Source organism: Gopherus evgoodei, chromosome 2, assembly GCF_007399415.2.
Source record: "Gopherus evgoodei ecotype Sinaloan lineage chromosome 2, rGopEvg1_v1.p, whole genome shotgun sequence".
In the NCBI taxonomy this organism is placed as follows: Eukaryota; Metazoa; Chordata; order Testudines; family Testudinidae; genus Gopherus; species Gopherus evgoodei.
Window position 1 is genome coordinate 116539153 of NC_044323.1, and position 22311 is coordinate 116561463.

At 39.9% G+C, this 22311-nt stretch overlaps 1 protein-coding gene across 1 annotated transcript in view; it reads left to right on the forward strand.

Annotated features, from left to right (window-relative positions):
• Positions 1-21800, forward strand: part of TGFBR1 (transforming growth factor beta receptor 1) — a 72817-nt gene extending 51017 nt beyond the window's left edge. Inside the window, exons 6-9 of the mRNA XM_030551566.1 lie at positions 2207-2363; positions 10710-10834; positions 12947-13077; positions 17457-21800. Of these exons, the coding sequence (XP_030407426.1) occupies positions 2207-2363; positions 10710-10834; positions 12947-13077; positions 17457-17582 (539 nt within the window). The 3' untranslated portion in view covers positions 17583-21800. The remainder of the gene's footprint in view (positions 1-2206; positions 2364-10709; positions 10835-12946; positions 13078-17456) is intronic.
• Positions 21801-22311: the final 511 nt, after the last annotated feature.

Genomic DNA, 22311 nt, shown 5'->3' on the forward strand with positions numbered 1-22311 from the left:
CCCATTGGCTGGGAACGGTAAACTGCAGCCACTGGAAGCTCCGGGCACCCATGCCTGTGGACAGTCAATGTAACAAACTGTCTCGCAGCCCGCCAGCAGATTACCCTGATGGGCCGTGTGCGGCCTACAGTCCACAGGTTGCCTACCACTGCTCTACAGACACTGTCTGATCTATAAGGGCTTATCTACACAGGGAGACTCAGGAAAGTTATTACAATTTAAAGGTGTGAAGTTAAATTACATTGTTTCATAGAGTTTAAGGCCAGAGGAAACATTAGATCTTCTTGTCTGACCTTCTGTACATCACAGCCCATTAATTTTCTCCCAGATACCTCTTTATTAAGCCCAAAGACTTTAGTCTAGTCTAACTAAAGCATTTAATCCTCAAGAGGCTAACCTATGTGCCTTAGAAAGAACAGGAGAGACCAATGAGGCTTCATATAAGTGAAGATAGTTCTGCAGAATATTGGTCCTGCTGTGAGCTTGGCAGCTACTGGCAAAACATAGGCACTACCCAAAGGGAATTGTTTTAGGTAAATATTTGTACTGGTGTTTATCATGTTTTGAAGATACAGAAGTTGCAAATTGGTGTCTTACAAAAAAAATCTAATCCAACCTAATCTCTCTCTTCCATGAAAATTACTTATGTAGAAGGCTTCCCCTGAAATTTCAACAAAATGTTGTATTCCAGAATTTGATCAGTGTTTAGTCTTGGTTGTGCCACTGAGTTGTTCTGTGGCCTTGAGCAAGTTATTCCTCAGCCTTAGTTTTCATATTTTTAAAATGTGATTGATTTACTGTATCAACCTTGATGGGTATATAGTAAAGATTGATTGTAATGCTTTTTGAATGCGTAAAATGCTTTTAAAATAAGTGATCAGCGTTCACAGAAAAGAATGATTTGGATGTTGTCATTATCTTGGGCCTTGTATAGGTTTATAAGCTTATTTAAACTGATGGAAAAATTTGAAGGTTTAGAAGGAATCTTCCTCTGGGACATGCTTGCAGGGAGCCTTGGTTCTTTTTGCTTTCCTCTGTAGCACTGAGCAAGTACAGTACCTTAGGATCATGCAGACATATCTCACAAGATCAGTTTCCTTTAACTGCAGGTTGGGACTTGTCTACATGAACATTTTAGTTCACTGCAAGCTGGGGTTTGCTTCTGCCATGCACTAGCAGTGCATGTCAACAAGGTCCACATGGACAAGCAGTTCATTAGTGTGGTTTCATCTATTTCCATTTCAGAGCAGGGTAGATTAAAGCATGCTAACTGTTCATCAGCAAGATTCATACAGACAGTTCGATGTGTGGCAGACTAGACAGAGGCAGATTCACACCATAGCTTAACACAAACTAAATTATCATGTAGACAAGCCCTTACAGGCATTGGTAGACAACAGTTCTTCCCTTCAATAGTTCCTTTCATTTTAAAAAGCTATCTATTAAGTATGCTTGGATGAACATTGAAATTGTTTGTTTGTGGGGTTCGTGATAAACAAATGCTTCTGCTTTGAAACTAAGTTATAAGTAATCATTCCAAAGGATAATCTTTGCTCAAAGTTATAAGTAGTTAAACACAGGAGTTTAGAATGAAAGTGCTGTCTCAACATTTGTTATTATATAATATTATGATAGTCCCTAGAAGGCACAATTGTATAAAAAAATTGTTGCTGCACCAAAGACATTAGCTTATTACACCATTTTTTTTATGCATTAGTTGCTCAATTCATATGAATAATCTTTCCAAAACAACCTCCAGTGACGTTCAATATAATGTATTGTTCTGTTTACTCAACTATTGTTTTGTGGTCACAACTTTACAAAGATGAAAGTGTGACTCTAGCTAGTACTTCCCCCCTTCAGCTGTGGAGAAATCACTGCTAAATTCCTAGAATATAGTGATCATATTAACCTACAAATTTCATGTATGTAGTTCACTGCTATTCTACCAATATAGTACATCCTTCTGTTTCCTTCAAGAAGATTTAAATGAAACTTACATTTTTAACTCCATATCAGCTCTTCACATTATACATACAAATGTGATACTTTGATTCATAACCTCAAAATCTTGAACTCCTCACCCAGGTGAGAATATGTAGTAGGATTTCTGAAACATTCTTTAGTTAGCAGTAAGGATTTGTTTTGGGACTTTCGCCTCTTCTACCTTTTTTTCTTTTTTTTTTCCCCCTCCTCTCTTATGCAGGAAAACCAGCCATTGCTCATAGAGACTTGAAATCAAAAAATATATTGGTAAAAAAGAATGGAACATGTTGTATTGCAGATTTAGGACTGGCAGTGAGACATGATTCAGCTACAGATACAATAGATATTGCCCCAAACCACAGAGTGGGAACAAAAAGGTAAAATCATTAACATACTTACCAATTATTTTTCTTCAAAATGTGTTTTCCTCTCCTTTCTGTGTAAGAGATTGATAGTCATGGGTCTGAATGGCAGTATGAAGAATAGCCTACAAAATTGTCTGCGGCAGCCAGGGTTTCCCCCACACCCATCCTTTCCTGTCAAGTTAGTCAATGGAACTGCTCCATGCTTAAGAACCTTGCTGAATCTGGGTCTCAGGCCAGGTCCACACTACAGCGTTAAATCGATTTTAAACAGCGTTAAATCAATTTAACGCTGTACCCATCCACACAAGGCACTTAAAATCGATTTTAAGGGGTCTTAAAATCGATTTCTGTACTCCAGCTAAACAAAAGGAGTAACCCTAAAATCGATATTACTATATCGATTTAGGGTTAGTGTGGACGGAAATCGAAGTTATTGGTCCCATTCTTTTACTGAGCTACCCAGAGTGCACCGCTCCGGAAATCGATGGTAGCTTGGGACCATGGACACACACCACCGAAGTAATGTGCCCTAGTGTGGACGCGTAAAATCGATTTTATAAAACAGGTTTTATAAAATTGATTTTATTAATTTCGATTTTACTCTGTAGTGTGGACGTGGCCTCAGTGTGTCTACAGCACTGCAAAAATTTGTGCAAATGGTACTGGGTATTGGGAATTCAGCACCTCTTCAATATCTTCATAAATGATTTAGATAATGGTATAGAGAATACACTTATAAAGTTTATGGATGATACTATGTTGGGAGGGGTTGCAAGTGCTTTGAAGGATAGGATTAAAATTCAAAATGATCTGGACAAACTGGCTAAATGGTCTGAAGTAAATAGGATGAAATTCAATAAGGACAAAGGCAGAGTACTCTACTTAGGAAGGAACAATCAATTCCACGCACACACAATGGGAAATGACTGCCTAGGAGGGAGTACTGCAGAAAGGGGTCTAGGAATTATAGTGGGTCACAAGCTAAATATGAGTTAACAGTGTAACACTGTTGTGCGTGCAAAAAAAAAATTGAACATAATTCTGGGATGTATTAGGAAGAGTGTGGTAAGCAAGACATGAGAAGTAAGCCTTCCACTCTACTTCACACTGATAAGACCTCAGCTGGAGCATTGTGCCCAGTTCTGGGCGCCACATTTCAGGAAAGATGTGGACAAACTGGAGAAAGTCCAGATGAGAACAAGAAAAATGGTTAAAGGTCTAGAAAACATGACATATGACGGAAGGTTGAAAAAATTGGGTTTGTTTAGTTTGGAAAAGAGAAAACTGAGGGAGGATGTGATAATTTCAAGTACATAAAAGGTTATTACAAGGAGGAAGGTGAAAAATGGTTCTTGTTAAAATGGGCTTAAATTGCAGCAAGGGAGGTTTAGATTGGACATTAGGAGAAACTTCCTGTCAGGGTAGTTAAGCGCTTTAACAAATTGCCTAGGGAAACTGTGAAATCTCCCATCATTGGAGGTTTCTAAGTCATGGTTAGACAAACAACTGTCAGGAATCTTCTAGTGATTACATAGTCCTGCCTTGAGTGCCGGAGACTGGACTAGGTGACATATTGAGGTCCCTTCCAGTCCTACACTTCTGTGATTGTTTTCCCAGCCAACTGGCTTCTTGTGTGAATTACGATCACAAAACCTTCTCTTGTATAATGATACAACCTCCATCCAGTCTGTTTGTCTTATACATGAGTTATTTTAGATGAATCAGTAAGGGTACATAGGGTAATATATGAAAGGTGGAAATAGAATATAGTTGTCTGACCAAATATAGGAAGTGAATGGTGCAGAGTAGAGTATCTAGTCTGTAACGTGGTGTTGGACAGATACCTTTTGAGGGGAAATATGGAAAGTTGCCTATATTGAATACCACGAGGTTGGGAAAGGCAATGGTCTCTAGCATCTGATTAGGGAGTAGGTTTGAAATGAATAGGCCAGCATGCATGCGCTCCTCCTTTAGGAACCCACCTCCCAGGTTGGGAAACTGGGTTTACTTTCTTTAAAAAGTGTGCACTTAATAGTGACCTTACTCCATTTCTCTTTGGCTGTGTCTATGCAGTTAGACTCCTTTTTTTCAGTCATAATTCACCTTTGCTGCAACACTGTTCCATTTTGTATTTACCTGTGACACTCTTGATTACCTTTTCCAGACCTGAAGAAGAACATAGTGTAGCTTAAAAGCTTTTCCCTTTCACCAGCAGAATTCGGGCCAATAAAATATTACCTCACCTTCCTTGTTTGTCTCGTATCCTGAGACCAATATGGTTACAATGCTGCAAACAGAATTGTAGACAGGCCAGTTAAGCCCTGCCCTTTTTGCTACAGTTGCCCTCATTGTTAATGATGCTGGGGCTATTCTAATTCTGAATTACAGCTTTGTTCCTTGTCAGGCCTAAAACTTTAGTAGCATGTTATCAACCCTATCCAGTTCAAGATTAAGTTCTACTGCTGAGAAGCACAGAAGAGCCACACAAAGTTAATTCTATATTTTACTAAGACTGACATGGCATAAATTCAGGTTTATCCCATCAGTGTTATACAAGTTTCCGGACTGAAAGCACTCAACTTCCAGCACATATCTTATTGTTGCTATTCTTCTTTCAGAAATCTTTATTACTGTTTGTTTCATCCATTCCCCCTTGAACCAAGGCTATTTATTTTATTCTTGTTTATAATATTCCTTTGAATGTGCACTTTCCGAGGCCTTCAGGATTAGGGATCTATTTTAATTTCTTACTCTCTAGATTAGAAAACTACTTCAGGGAAAGAAATTTATACTGGTGCAGGACTTGGCTCTATTTAATTCTGGTCCTGGGTAAAAAGTACTGCTAGATGGAATCACCAGTGGTGAGGGGCAGATGGTCATGAGACTGTCACTACAGGTGGCTATGGACAGTTCTGATATGGCTACAGGGTTGATGCCCACAGCCATCATTGTGTGATGAGCCTCGTGGCTCCAGGCATGTCATGCAAAATACAGGACGCAATAGAGGACCTGCTGTTTTGAGGGAATTAAGCCCTTCATCCAGAGAACAGAGTAAGTGCTCCATTCTCTCAAGGACTTGACTTAGCCACATTACAGAGCCTGAAGATGTACCAGTTTCTTATAGAGAACCTTACAAATGCAAATCCCAGTAAAAGCAAAGGATGTCTCCTTACTCCTGGATCGACTGCCAGAATACCAACATGAGAAGAAAACTAGGTGAGTAGATGCTAGTCATCTGCCTCCTTGACTAATCCAGCTCTCTGGCTCAGCAAATTTGATGGTTGTGTTAAGAGCCACAATGGAGCTGACCTATAGGCTGTGCTTATCTTCAGGAACTGCCTTGTCCCATTTCACCAAGCTTGGGCAGCTATGACAATGAACAAATGGGTATTGGACATCACTGTTCAAGGCTACCCTGTACTGTTCCATTCACTGCCCCCTTCCCTGCCAGCTGTTCTTCAGGGGCCCTTCTCACAAGAGACTTACAAACAGAAGTGATTTCATGGCTTCATCTAGGGGCCATAGAAGTAGTACTGTGGGAATACAGGGGAAGAATCTTCTACTCCCAATTCTTCCTTTTATCATCAAAAAGAATTGATGTGGGGAGTATCTTCCTCCCTTCTAGCTTAGACCTGAGGAGACTCAATGATTTCGTTGCCACAGATTAAGAATGGTAACGCTTGCCTCCATTTGATTTAAGTCTCCAGGATCGTGAACAGTTCACGGTTTTCGACTTGCAGGATGTGTACTTCTGCATAGCCATCCACCCAGCCCTCAGGAAGTACTTAATTTTCACAGTGCAGCCCAACCATTACCAATACAAGGTGCTGCTGTTGAAAATTCGCCATGGCACCAAGAGTCTTCACAAAATGCATAGCAGTAAAAGCAGCACAGCTCAGAAAAGGCATTCACATCTGCCCTTACCTGGATGATTGACTGAGCAAAGGCAGATCCCAATAAGAGGGTGCAGAATACCTCATGTTACACCGTCTCCCTGTTTTCTCAGTGGGGCCTCCTGGTGAACTGTGGAAAGTCTTATTCCCTCATTGACAATAGAGCTTATAGAGTCCTGATCAAATCTAGGGAGGTATGCGTTCACCAATCCAAAGACAGATTCCTGTCAGTGCAAGCAGTGGTGCACCAAATACAGATCCTATGATGACCATGCAGATAAACTTGCTGCTGCTAAGCTTCATTACTGACCACACCAGTTCTGACTTAGTTGGTCTGTCCTTCAGCAAAACGCCAGATGAATGCGTAGTGGTGATTCCACCTCTTGTAGCAGGCCTGAGCTGGTGAAAGGAATCCGAAAACGTGGAGGAAGAGTACCGTTCTCTACCCTCTTCTCAACAAGAAGTTTAATCATGGATGCTTCAGGTACAGTTTTGGGGAGCCCATTCTTACTCCTGAGGGAATTCTGCACCACTGTGCATGCGCAGAATTTATGTCCACTGCAGATTGCTTTGCTTCCCTGCAGAAAAATGACTTTCTGACGGGGACACAAAGGTAAGCCACGAGCGGTCATTCAACTCTCCCCAGCAGTATGTTTCAGGGGCTAGGGCAGCTAGCAGAGAGGTAAATCACTGTGGGGCAGGAGGTGGGACTGGGGAAGATCCAGCAGCTGATCATACTCCGTACTAGGATCAGCTGCTAGTCCTGGCTGGGCTGGGAGGATGTAACTTCCTCTTCCTTTGCACAACATCCAGGGGCAGGTTCAACCCACCCCCAGATTTCTCACTTAGCAGAAGGAAACTCTGCAAACTCCCTTCGCTGCTTCCTGCACCCATTGCTCCTCAGCTGCAGGGGAAGGGATCCCTGTAAAGGGAGCTGCTCCCCCATCCACCCAACCCCTGTGCATCCAGACCCCCTCATACCCAGACCCTTCCAGCGAGGTTCCCCGCCCCGATGAACCCCACTCTCTCTGCACCTGGACCATCCTGCTGAGCCCCCCGGATCCCCACCAAGTCCTAACCAGCTGCATCTGGACCCCCCCACCAAGCCCTCCACACCCATATACCCTTGCCAAGCTCTCTTTCCCCCACTGAGCCTGAACCACCTTCACCTGGACTCCCCTGCAGAGTCCCATTACTGTTGCACCAAGAACCTGCCAACAAGCCCCTGTGCATCCAGATCTCTCTCACACACAGAGATCTCCCACTGAGCCACTCACACCCAGATTACCCCACACAGAACCCTCTCAACCCACACCTGGATCCCCCCCACACTTGGATCTTGCCTTGCTGAGCCTGGCTACCCACACCTGGTACACCAGGAACAGAGGGGCAGGACCCTCAGGTGTTTCTGGGGCAGGCCCAGTCCTTGTGCTGTGTCAGGGTTGGGTGCAACTTCACTTCTGAGAGTCGGTTTCCTGGGTGGAGCTGCGCAGTGATCCCCCACCTCTGTGCAGCTACTGGCGTGTGCTCCCCAATGCCATGCTGGAGCCTCCACATTTGACAAAATTTGCAGAATTTTAAAATATTGTGTGGAATTTTTTTTGGTGAAGAATGCCCTCTAGAGTAACAGATAAAAGGCACTTGTACCTGGTAAGACATCAGTGTGTTAGTGCTCAGAGTCATCAGGCTAGGCTCTATTACCTTTTATTTCTGTGCTTCAAAACTTCACAGTTCAGCTCCTGATGGACAACACCTTGGATGCACTACATAAATAGGCAGAGAGGCACATGCTCATTTTAACTGTGTGCAGAGTCCTTAAACTCTGGCCATGGTGCCACCAACACAGTATAACACTAATGGCCCTTCACCTCCTGAGTATCAGCAACAATGTGGTGGGCTCTCTGAGCAGTCAGTCACCACTTAAAAATGGTTGCTGTGGAAGTCTATTATAGAGCTGATCATCATACATTGGGGAACCACAGTGATAGACCTGTTTACCACTGATGTAAAGTCAAAGTGCCAGAACTTTTTTGTTTCTGTATGATCCCAGGTTGTTACTTGGCTCCTTGATTCTGCAGTGGTCTGAAGGCGGCTTACATGCCTTTCCGCAAGTTTCCTTTATTCCTAAGATGACTTCCAAAATCAGGAGACATGGCCATACTCATTCTTGCAGCTTTGTACTGACTGAGGTAGTTTTGATTCTGACCTACTACATGGGTCCATCTAGTACAACTCCCAGAATACCTAGACCTGTTGTCACAACACCAATGGCCAGATAGTTCATCTAGCCCGAAGCTGATGTACCTGATGGTCCAACTGTTTGTCTGGTTGAATCACCAAACTCCTGATTTCGAGGAGGAAAACATTCACAAGAAGAACTTACTTATTGAAGTTGAAGCGATTCTCTATTTTGTGGGCCGCCTATTATTGTCTGGACCTGGTCCAGGCCTGGGTACCTCAGATCCTCTACTACTTACTGCACTTGAAAAGACATGCCTCTCATTCACCTCTGTTACAGTACAGAAGTGTACCTTGTACAATTTCACATTGCCAGATACCTGTACAATTGTGCTCCCCTTCCATGGTACATACTTATCCACTGGTCAGAAGAACCTACTTTTGTCTGGGACTATGATCTAGTACTTTTTAGACTCCTGGTGTCTCTGTTTGAATCTGACTGCTTCCTGCACCACCCCACTCTGAAGACAATCTTGTTGATGGCCATTACTTCAGCCAGGAGAGTGAATGAGCTTCAGGCACTTATAGCCAAATCCTACATACTGCATTCCACAGAGAAAAGGTGATGCTGAGATCATGTCCAAAGTTCATTCCTAACATGGTCTGTTATCTCAACCAGTCAGTCAACCTGCTTGTCGTTTTTTCAAAGATACACTTGGCACAGAGAGAAAAAGTAAACTCAGTAAATGCACCTGGGACTTTGCTTTATGTTGACAGGACCAAATCATTCAGACACTTGTCCTGGCTATTTATAGCCATAGCTGTGTGTTCTAAAAGTTAAGCCAATGACCCCACAGAAGATATTGAAATGGATAACTCAGTGTATCTTGCTGTTACTATTTGGCTGGTGTACCTCTCCCACTGCAAATTAAGGCACTTCACCAGAACTCAAGCAATTATCCTCTGCCTGTTTAAAAACATGTCAATTTGAGATTTCCAAGGAGGTGACATGGAGTAACCCTTACCCTTTGTCAAGCATTATGCATTGGATTTAGCTGCCAGAATAGATGGCAAGTATGGGAAAGCAGTACTTTTAGTACTGTTGAAATGATGCAGCTGATATTCCTCATTCTCGCCATCCTGAGGGGCTACTACTTGCCAGTCACCTAGGAGGATCCACACTGGCATATACTGTACCTATAAGTGTGGTTCTTTGACATGTCAGTGTGACTCTTATGATCCAACCTCCATTCCTTCTTTTTAGAGTCCTGTGGTACGATGGGTTTCAGATTGGCCCTGATCCCTCTGTTGCATTCTGCTCTATATACCCTCATGTGGCCCCAATGAATATCAGTATGCAGGAAAAATCAGATCTTGCACGTGAGGCACATGTGAACCTACAGTCGATCCATGCTGACCACAACATCTCGAACTAGTTACTGTATGGCTAGTAACTTTTTTCCATTCTCTAGCAGTCCCCAGCCATGCTTCCCTCCAACACAGCCCACAGGGTTTTAGCATCTCTTGCCTCCAGCATGTCTGGCAACGCGTTCTAACTTCCATGTTTCTCTCTTCTTCCCCATGCTCTTTATGAATGCCCCCTAATTCAAAATTCCTCTTTTGTCCTTCAACCCACCCCCTTTCTCAAAACTAATTATCTTCTCCCCCAGATCCACTGCTGCTGCCACTACTCCTGTCTCTGTGTGTCTCCTGGATATTGCAGCCACTGTGTTGCTTGCTCGCCTTCCCCTTGTGAAGATTCTGTGGCTCTAGCTTTCTGTCTTGCTATCATGTCCCCTTCCTAAAACTGCAGTAGCTCAGAGGCTGCTTTGCTTCTTGCCTCCTTTCACCTGCTGGAATAAAGCTATTGAACATATTTTCAATTTATAATCAAATACAGTAATTTTAACAGTTGAGGACTACAAACACAAGCCTCAAGGGTCATATGTTAGACACCTGGAAGTAACTGAACTGCTTTTCTTTGTACCAAAGCCATGCAGATTGGTTTCTGACATAGGGTGGGATATTGAAAAACACTCAGGATTGGCCTAATTGCTTCTGTTGACTAATTCAGTAGGCATTTTACCATTGACTTTAATGGAATCAGAATTAGGCCAGTGTGCAGTGATTGAAAATTCTGCTGTTAATGTAGTGCGTCATAATTGTCCTAATTTATTGACATCTGTTAAGCCGATTGGTCAATGTGTTGGAGCTGAAGAAATACTGAAAAGGCTTAGTGTGCAGTATGCATTTTATATCATAAAAGATATTCTTTTCTTGTTAATAGATACATGGCCCCTGAAGTCCTTGATGATTCCATAAATATGAAACATTTTGAGTCATTCAAGCGAGCCGACATCTATGCGATGGGATTAGTGTTCTGGGAAATAGCCCGGCGATGTTCAATTGGTGGTACGTGATAATCCTAAATTGAACATATTAAATTATAAGTTTTTGTACTGATTGAAGAATCTGAACAGTTTTGCATACCTATTTTCCACAATCATATTTTGTTGTACTACATAATTTAGCATACTTTCCATGGTTTATAGTTAGGTTTTTTTAAAGCCATTTTATCTTTTGCTTCAATCAACTAGTGTCAAATAATGAGCACTTCTCAACTTTCTAAACTAGGGCTTATCTGTAAATGATATATGGCTAAACCTGGAGTAAGTAAAAGAAACTGCTCTTGAAATTGAGAGCCACCCCTCCTTATACCAGAGCAGAATTTGTCCCAAAAGTCATATAGAGAAATGGCAAAGTTGGTGCCCTTGAAAGCGTGGGACTGACTGCACTGGTAAGGATCTGTGCAGGTAATGTTCAGATATCTAATTTAAAACACAATTTTTCTGACTCAAATCATCTTGGGAAGAAACAGAAGTATGTTTATAGTTGTAAAAGGCACTGGTAAGATCTCCTCTGGAACACTGAGCAGCTCTGGTCTCCCATCTTTAAGGAAGATAATTTCAAACAGTAACAGGTGCAGAGAGGGGCTACTAGGAAGATTTAGATTAATGGAAAAAACCTGCCATATGAGATAAGACTTGACTTAAGCTTGGCTAATAAAATGAAAGCTGAGGGAAGATAGGATTGCTTTATATAAAAACATTAGAGGGATAAACATCGAAGAGGGAGAGGGCTTATTTCAGTTACAGGCCAATGTTGGCACAAGAACAAATGGATATAAAGTGGCCGTCAACAAATTTTAGGCTCAAAATTAGACTAGGGTTTCTAACCATCAGAGGAATGGAGTTCTGGAACAGTCTCCCCCTGGGAGTCATGAGGCCAAAAAAATCTAACTTGTTTCAAGACAGAGCTTGATAAATTTATGGAGGGCATGGTCTGATGAGGTTGGCCATATTCCAGTTTAAGCAATCTGCTGTTCCCAAATATCTCCAACAGCTGTGGATGGGACCCTAAATGGAGAGAGTTCTGAGTAACTACAGACAATTCTCTTCCAGGTGGCTGGCTGGCCGGTGGGTCTTGTCCATATGCTCAGGTCTAACTGACATTTTTCTCCAGGTCAGATTGACCAAGACCCTGCGGCGGATGGGATTCTGATTTCCTCTGCAGCATGGGGCACGTGTCACTTGCTAGTTTGAGCTAGCGTAAATGTGGATTTTCTAACTTGAAATCTTCCAATCAAATTTTGAGGACTCCAGTAACTCAGCCAGAGGTTATGAGCCTATTGCAGGAGTGGGTGAGGTTCTGTGGCCTGCAATATGCAGGAGGGTCTGACTAGATGATTTTGATGGTCCCTTCTTGCCTTAAAGTCTAGGAGTCTGTCAGTAGTGGGAAGTGTGCATCTGCTCTTCCTCGCACAACACTAAGACTTATTCCTAAATATTTAAAGTGCAATATGGAAAACTTTCCCAGTATTGGAGTGTGGTTATAGTTGCTCTTGTATTGGGATTCACATTTTCAGTTTAAGCCTAGAACAGCATCAGTCATACTCTTTTAAAGAATCACTTTTCAAATAAAACTTTAAAATAAAAACAAAGAAAATGGGCAAAGGTACTTGCAATGGAATTTGCATTTTGTCCACGTTGTCCCATGTAAATTGCAAACTGTATTATTGTTTATCCTTTGTGATTCACTTATTTGTAAATAGATGTGATAATATACAGAATGAAAAGATCAGATGCAAATAAGCTGTTTTTAAAAGCTTTTATGAATATCTTTAATTTGTTTCATTGCTGATGAAACAACCAATTTCCGTTCAAATTCAGGAAGACACAATTTCCACAAGCCTGTATACGTTTTTCTAAAAAGTTTACAAAGCACTAAATTTGAGGCAGTTGTTTGAGCTTGGTCAATCACTTCATTGGTAAAATTGGATGATATTTATTTCCTTTTGTAAAGAGATTTTAAATCTGCCGATTAAAAGTACTGTATAAAATAAGTACTGAGTTATATCAGCCTTCCCCCCCCGCCACCCCAAAACTTTGAGAATGAATTAACAAAAAATGTGTAATTGTGGTGTTAAACAAAAAGAAATGCTAAATACTTCAACTAAAACTACAGGAATACATGAAGACTACCAGTTACCATACTACGACCTAGTCCCTTCAGATCCTTCAGTTGAAGAAATGAGGAAAGTTGTTTGTGAGCAGAAGCTGAGACCCAATATTCCAAACAGATGGCAAAGTTGTGAGGTGAGTATTACTAAATGTGCAAAAAACTAAAATAATTCAAGAAAACTGCAGCTTTATATTTAAGTATTTAAATCAGTTTTTGTCTTGGTTTTTGTAGAACGGAAATGTGTATGTGCCTCTGAGAGAACTTTAGTGGCGTTGTGATAATTATGAATTTACTGCATGATGCTGGTCAGTGGATGTGGTTATGCACAAAAATTTAAAACTCTCTTACCACGTCAGGCTAGTTTTAACAAAAGAATTCTCAGAGCCTTTCCCATGGCTAAAGTTTACTTGTCCATGAAATTAATGTGTGACTGCAAATGACACAGAACAAAATTTATCCAGGAAACCTCACTGCAGATCAACAAATGTATTTCATTACTTCTAATTAAAAATATAATAAACTGAATAACACATGTTCCAGAGGACAGTTTTTATCTACAATTGCAGGATCATATAAATGTTTGGCAAATGACCAGAATATTAACCAAGGAGTGAAAATAATCTGTGTTGATTGTTCTTCGTTTGCAATCTTCAGGATGTAAAATACCTAATATGATATAATGGCAATCATTCATTTCCATTCTCTGGGTCTCTTTTTGTTACAATGTCCTAATGTAGACAGATTCGCAGCAGTGACATGATGGCAAAAATGCAGGAAAACACTCAAGCCTTCTGTACACTAAGACCATTTCTAAAATATGTGAATTATAGTGGTATAGCTAAGGCCCTGTAATGTAGATCCAGCCTGTCGCAATAAAAGGGATTTCTCTGTTGCTGCAGGAACACTGCCCCCCCAAGCGACGGTAGCTAAATTGATAGAATAATTCTTTTGTTGACCTAAGTACAGTTACACTGGGGATGAGGTTAGCATAAATACTGCACTAGGGTGTGGATTTTTCACACCCCATAGTGCCATAGCTATGTTGACTTAAATTTTAAGTATAGACCAGGTATGAAGTAGGATAAAGTGAATGAAGGGCAGTTTACATCTGAATGAAATTATCTATATCAGTTTAATGTGCTTTAACTTTACATCTTTAATTAATTCATCTTAATTTTCCTGAGTATGCCTGTGCAGACAAGCCCAAAGTCTGAGGGTATTTAGCTAATCCAGGGGTTCTCAAATTGGGAGTCAGGACCCCTCGGGGTCGTGAGGTTATTATTGGGGGTGAGGGGATTGCGAGCTGTCAACCGCCACTTCACACTCCACTTTGCTCCAGCATTTATAATAGTGTTTGTTTTTAATTTGTAAGGGGGGTTGCACTCAGAGGCTTGCTATGTGAAAGGGGTCACCAATAAAAAAAGTTTGAGCCACTGAACTAACCCCATTCATCTCAGTAGGTGTTCAGTGACATTAATTTAAAATGTCATGCCTTCCTTGATGCTTAAAGCCTCCTTGTCTCCTACTCAACTGTCGAACATTTACTTAGTGCAAAAGGCTGATATTAAACCAATTTAAGTGGCTCCAAATTTTTAAATTCTGCATACAACAAGTTAAATTACACTAGATATTATACTGTTTGGAATGAACTGAGATTGGAATAAAGGGTTAAAAGCGTAGAAGTAATACCATGTTTTTAAGTCTGCTGCTTAGATCTGTGCAGTCTAAGTGTGTCATTTTACAAAAGATTATTTTCCAGACTATATTTTAAAGCTCTAGCTTGAGTATTCTACCACCTAGAGTTCAAAGCTATTAAATTATGAGTAAGAACATAAGAATGGCCGTATTTAGGGTTACCAGATAGCAACTGTTAAAAAACAGAAAAATGGGTTTGTGGGTGGGGGGTAATAGGCGCCAATATAAGAAAAAGGCCCAAAAACCAGGACTGTCCCTTTAAAAATGGGACATCTGGTCATCCTAGCCATATTGGATCACACTAGTGGTCCATCTAGCCCCAGTATTCTGTCTTCCAACAATGGTCAATGCTAGATACTTCAAAGAAAACAGAACAAGGCAATTACCAAGTAATCAATCCCCTGTTGTCCAGTCCCAGCTTCTGGCAGTCAGAGGTTTTAGGGACACCCAGAGTATGGGTTTACGTTCCTGACCATCTAGGCTAATAGCCATTGGTGGACCTATCCTCCATGAATTTATCTTTTGAATCCATTATTATTTTGGCCTTCCACTCACAACAAGTTCACTGGTTGGCTGTGCATTATATGGAGTACTGTACTTCCTTATGTTGATTTTAAACCTGTTGCCTATTAATTTTGAGTGATCCCTAGTTCTTGTGTTATGTGAAGGGATAAATAAAACTTCCTTATTCACTTTCTTCACACCATTCATGACTTTATACATCTCTATTGTATCTTCCCCTTGCTCCTCTTTCTTTTCTAAGATGAAAGATCCCAGTCTCTTCTAATCTTTCCTCATGTGCAGGGCTTTGGAGCTGTGCGCCGGCTCCTCTCCAGCTCCAGGCAAAAACCTGCAGCTCCGCTGCTCCACACTCCAGCTCTGGGCTCTGCTCCAAAGCCCTGCTCATATGGAAGCTGTTCCACACCCCGATCATTTTTGTTGTCTCTCTGTACCTTTTGCAATTCTAATATATCTGTTTTGAGATGGGGCATCCAGAACGGAACACAGCACTGAAGGTATGGGTGTACCATGGAGTTATATAATGCCATTACAATATTTTCTGTCGAGTAATACAGACACGGAGTGTAACCACATTTGCCTTCTTTGTAGACTGGCATTGAAAGTAGACCTGTAGCAAGGGATATTCAGGTTAGATGTTATGAAAAAAATTCCGATAATAAGGATAGCTAAGCTCTGGAATGAGTTTCCAATGCAGGCTGTGGAATTCCCATCTCTGGAGGCTTTTAAGACAGATTGGATAAACACTGGTCAGGGATGGACTAGGGTTACTTGGTTCTGCTGCAGCACAGGGAGCTGGACTTGGTGACTTCTTGAGGTCCTTTCAAGCCCTTTATTTCTACGTATTTTCCAGTCCCCCATGCCCTCTAGAGTATATTGGTTGTATAGCTAGAATATCTAGGATTCTTCATGATGAGTTGCGTATACACATTCCACTTCAGGTGTGTACTCAACTGAGAGACTTTTTTTGCTCAGCAGTACCCATTGGGGCAGCACATGTGCTTCAAGTGTCCTCATGCCTTCAGCTGAGAACACAAAGGGCAGAACTGTCCTGATTCCCCCCTCAGTTCTTTCTCACTGCTTGTGGCTGTTAATTGGAGGCTATGGTTGGAGGCATGAGGACACTTAGGGTGCATGTGCTGCCCCAATAGATACTGCTGACCAAAAGTCTCTGGATTGAGTACACTGGGTTCATGAACACACAAGGTAGAATGTATGTCCAACACATCTCAAAGAACTATAGTGACTGTACAGGTAAGTAATCATTTCTTACTTGAGTGGGATCTTTCTGTGTTTGTAAAAAGCACGAAGCATGTATTCACCTACGAAAGCTCATGCTCCAATACGTCTGTTGGTCTATAAGGTGCCACAGGACTCTTTGTCACCTTTTTACAGATCCAGACTAACATGGCTGTCCCTCTGATACATTGTGTTTGGTATTTCTGGGCCATCTAGCACCTTGGTGCCATGGCATTCTGACTTAAATAACACACCAGGAACAATGATTCAGGAGTTTTCGTACTACTTGGGAATAAGAATTCTCGCTAACTTGCCCTTGGACCAGCTTTTTAGTACTGCAGTTTCAACTCTTTACAGACTTTCATTTTCTGCTGTCATAGGTCTTGGCAAAGGTTCAAATTTATATGTGACTTTATAACATTACTGTTTTGATAGAACTTAACTCTACAAGGGGATGGCAATTTAATTTTATTCAGTTTTGATCTCAAAAAATGAGTGACTTTCTTTGAAAGGTTAAAATGTCTGCAGTAGTTCTTGAGCATTTTTAAACAAAGAGCATGAATAACTTTCCCCCTTGAGTTGAATTATGGAGCCATGCAGACTTCTCCTAAATTGATAACTAAAAAGGTATTATTATTCTTTCAGTAGCATGCAACACAATATATTCTCACATGACAGTTCTAAGTAACATATGAATGTTTTTTCTCTTGAGTTTTTTCAACTGGAGGCACAAAACACCAGAAGTACATATCTAATACAGAACTTGAGAGAACAATTTCCAGGCAAGCTAATTTTTCATAAATATTTTATTATTCTGCATATTAGCCTAATAGGGTACTGAAACAAGAGTGTTACAATTCACCTCAGAACTTTTATAGAGACCTTTTATTTTTCTTAAACAAAATGAGAATCTGGATTTCCCACCACAACACACAGTAGCACCAATGACAAAAATTTCAGAAATGTGAATTCTAAGAGTCTAAGGCACAGTAAGGATGATTATTCAGGGATAGAGAAATGTATATATTTTTTTCCTTTTCTTTTCTTTTCTTTTTTCTAGGCATTACGAGTGATGGCCAAAATTATGCGTGAATGTTGGTATGCCAATGGAGCAGCTAGGCTAACAGCTTTACGCATTAAGAAAACATTATCGCAGCTCAGCCAACAGGAGGGCATAAAAATGTAATCCTGGATTTACTACTGAAGAGTGCTTTAAAGATCCATATCTGAATCTGGGTGGCATGTTCAGAAGGTTAATAGCTCTACCTCACTGAGGGAACGGAAGGATATTGCTGCCTTTTGATACTTAATAGGAACATCAGTTATTAGCCCCTGGATTTCTGTGAACATGGTAAACAGTTGTGTTTTGGGTCTTTTTTGTGCACTATGAACACCTCTTTCCCAGGACAATTAGAAAACATTCTGTAGTCTAGTTTTATTTTTATTAACATGCAACTCTATTTTAAAAGTTGATTACTGGTCTTAACTTTTCATTAACTGTGCTGAAGACATGAAGATCATTAAGGTTTTGGAGCAGGTTCACTACACTGTATACAGTGCATTGAGGGTTCTTAAGTGATTTTATTTGTCGTTGGTACAACTGAGTATTCTGAACCACTGCAAAAATTTTCTTTGATTCAGGTTTTGAATGTATTATTGCAGTATAACTTTCTAGCTATTACGCTTACATCTATTGGATACCTACCTTGATTTACAAAAATGACCTCATTCACTTGTGGGGAACATAATTTATGCAACTATATTTTGTATACTGTTACTGTGCTTTCACTTATTCAGAACGTTGCATTGCCTTCAAAATAGATTGTACTATACCAGTAAGTGCCACTTCTGAGTCTTTCTAATGCAAATCAATAGTAATATACAACGTTTATGGTACTTGTGGTTTCAAAACAGAGTTCAAAAATGGAATTATTCTTTTGCTTAATGACATAATTAATTCTCAATTTGGCATGTAGCTGCATCATTATTGGAATACCTTTCATTTAACCAAGATCTGATTATTAAACCACTGTAAGAATTTAAATGGTATGCAAGTTAGTTAATTCAGTGTTATGTTCTAGAACTGTGCATCACATGTAATAAGTTCTAATTATTATATCTAAGAAGAATTTTTTTTAATGAATTGGGCCTCTTTAAATGTTTGTCATACTCAAGTAGCAAGAGGACTAAAGGGTTTTTAAGATAAAGGGAAGTCATTTTTGTGAGAGATTTACTTTTCAGTTCCTCAAAGTCTTTCCTTTTTCTTCTTGAACAGTATTATTTGCAAAGACAAGAATTAACTTTCTATAATTAGAGGTGATTAACTGTAATATTGGGCTTGTTTTATTAAGAAGTTAAATGCTGCTCTCAAATTATATATGCATATACTGTGTGTATGTGACATGCACACAGTGGTGAGCTGCAAGACTTTGGATACACACACCAGCAGTTTCTGGTGCCCTTGTTATAGCTACAAGAGCAATAGTTTGTGTTGTCATTAGAACCCTAAAAAAATATGCACAGAATTACTCAACCTTCAAATCTCCAACAGGTATATCTTTTCACAGGATTTTAACAAACTTTTAAGATACAGATTGTATCACTACCTGTCTGTCTCTTAAAATTGTTAAATGCATGGAGGGTGAGGGGGAAATCAGGAGAATCTTTGTCCTGAAACTAAGTTTTTAACAATTACAGAAATCTGCTTCAGTAGCAGGCATTTGCTTAATGTTGGCTTTACTAATGCACAAAAAAAAAAAAAAAAAAAAAGATTGCTATATGGCCAACATATCTCTCTCTCTCTCTCACACACACGTACACACACACACACCCTAAGTCATCTCTCAGTCACACTCACACACCTTAATCACACACCACACACTGCAGTTTTAACTCTGTTCCCCTTTAAACCTTCATATGCCTGCCTAGGGAATTTTTCACCAGTACAAGTAGCTGTGTGGAGAAAAGGTAGTTTGAAGAAGCAATTTTAGTATTGCATGTAAAGTTGTGTTGCTTGCTCTGTGATATATGCTAGCTGTAGTAACAGTAAGGTGTGTTGTGCCTGTGAGTGAAGGAGAAGACGATACGTACTTACACCTCTACCCCGATACAATGCGACCCAGTATAACGTGGTAAAGCGGTGCTCAGGGGGAGGGGCTAAGCTGTGCACTCTGGCAGATCAAAGTGAGTTTGATATAACATGGTTTCACCTATAACACGGTAAGATTTTTTGGCTCCCGAGGACAGCGTTATATCAGATAGAGGTGTATTAGGTGGCATAAGGTTTAGTTGCCTTGCTGTCTGAGGTGTCTGCTATGAATTGTGCAATGTACAGCAACCCTGACTGCTTTAGTTTTTTTGTTTCTTGGTAATGTAATGCTTACTGATGGTAAAAGCATAAATTAATGGGGATTGTAGACCTCCGATGTGGGGATAGAAGTGCAACTGCTGACTGACTATTTTATCAGCTGCTGAGCGCGAACCCCCTTTTCTGCTGTAGGATAAAGTCTGGAACTGAGCACACATAGATCTGAAGTTTGCATATGCCTGCCCCATCTAGTCAATCAGGCTGGCATGTCCTTGGCCACATCAATCAAATTTGTGTAAACTTGGCCATAATTAGTCAGTGAGGTTTGTATGCATAATCAGACATGTCTGTGTGCACTTGGACTCATCAATCAAGTTTAGGTGCACGGCACATCAACTTCCAGTTATAACAGGAACAGATAAAATAACCCTAAATACAGTATTTAAAAAAACAAACTATCCATTACATCAGATCTATTCAGCATCCACCTCTTTAGAAGGTTTTTTGTAGACTGGTCAACAATACAAAGTAGGACTACCATGGGAACAATTAGAGCCCGAACCAAATTTCAAAGACTTCCCATTTAAAAAAATTGAGGAGAAACCAAGTAAAAACTTGTATCGTTCTTACACCGTCTGAATTTTCTAACCCTGGGTAGTATTTCACACTATGTGGCTCCCTGTTTTAGAGAGAGAGGTATTTGTCACATTTTAGATGCGGAGCTAACTATGGAGTACCCACCAGGTGTGTCCATAACTTTGTATTCTGTAATCTGTATTTTGGGATTTGATAGTTGAGGATAGGTGATTTTAGGGTTTATTTTTTGTGAAACCATATTTATCTGACCTTTACAATAGCAGTGAAATGGATATATTTCACATCTATGATTTTAGAAAATATTACACACTTGTATATAAAAAAATACAATACTATCAAGCTAAAAGAACTAGAGCCAGATGCACAGGAGTTGCAGCAGGCAATTTGCTCCAGTCAGCTGCACACTGAGATATATAGATAACATTGTCTTCCCCACCTACTAGCCAGAGCTTTCTTTTAGGAAAAAAAATGCAGCTTTCAGATTTGTCCTCTGAATTTTTCAACACTTCGTAGTGGAAATTTGCAAAAGGAAGGTGGATTGATATGTTGTCCAGTTTAATGAAGATTATTTTGAGGACAAACATATGTGAATGATATCCTAAAATGCACAACAGAAACATTTTGAATAAGCCTGTATGTACCTTGGGTTCAGATGACATCACAAATAATTTAAGCTTTGTTCTTGTGTGTTTCCATTATACAGTCAGAATGCCTTTATTGAATGGGTGTGTCTGGATATTACATGCAGCTTTTTATGTTATCTGTGTAAAAATCATATATGTGCGCACATTAATATTTTTTAAACTAAGCTTGTAAATCACCAGATTTGCTCTGGGACATCCAGGGGGACCAAAATATTTTAGCATTCAAAATATTAATTTTATATCATCTCAAGGGTATACCAAAACAATTGATATAAAAAATACTGATGCAAATGTTTGTTGTAAATATACATACACTATACATTCATTTCTTCAAGGTTCATGCATTTTATTAAATTGGCATATTAGTAGCACTAAAGCCTCACTTCAGATTACAGACGTGGCCAGACAGCTATGGACAAACATAAGGAGGATTGTTGGAAACAGACTGGTACTGAAAAGATTGAAAAGCCCCATTTGGGATGCTGGAATTCTTCAGGGACCCTCCAACCTTGAAAGCTGAAATTCTGGGACATTTGAGAAGCTGCCTGTTCAGCACTTGCCCTCTTTCTCCCCCAAATTAAACTACTTTCACTTGTAATCCTAATGCAGACTTTGTATATAGGGATAATGACATTGGGATTGACTCGGTGAGGACTTTAAGCTATCAAATGAAGTAAGAGGCTATTTTTTTATTTTATTTTTTTTACAAAATAATTGTGAGTTGAGTGCCATGAAATCTTCTCTTTAGTTAGCTTCTTGTTTATATTGTGCCATTGAAATGATTATGAGGGTGTTGAAATTATTATACATGTAAAATAAAAGCTTCAGTGTCAGTTGCTTTAAACTTAAGTTACCTCTTAAAAGACCAAGGTACATTTACCTCATTGTGTATATAATGTTTAATATTTTTCACAACATTCTCCAAGTTTGCAATTACACGTTTCTAGAAAATATGGGTATTGCGAAATTTACAACTTCAGTGGTACTAACTGTATTATTTCTTGTGCTCAAAATACGTACTCTTTATTTTCTGTATTTTTATTGTATTTCTGTATGTTTGTTGCTGCTTTGTCAATGTAGTATCTGGCCTTCCAGAGCTGTGTAGAATAATGCTTTGTATAAAATCTGCATTTTGGGTGGTAAACTTGAGAATCCTGTACAGATGAGTTTCATTTTTTTTAAACCTTACAAACGTGTGCATTTTCCCTTACATTTCTGAAAATTATGTATTGTATTGGTAGAGTATACAGTACAATGGATTGTAAATAGGAAAGTAGAAGAGTGATGCTTATGTTAAGTGCTAACACTACAGTAGAAAGATTAAAGCAATGGAAATAAATTACTTTTTTCAAAGTAGATAAGTGAGC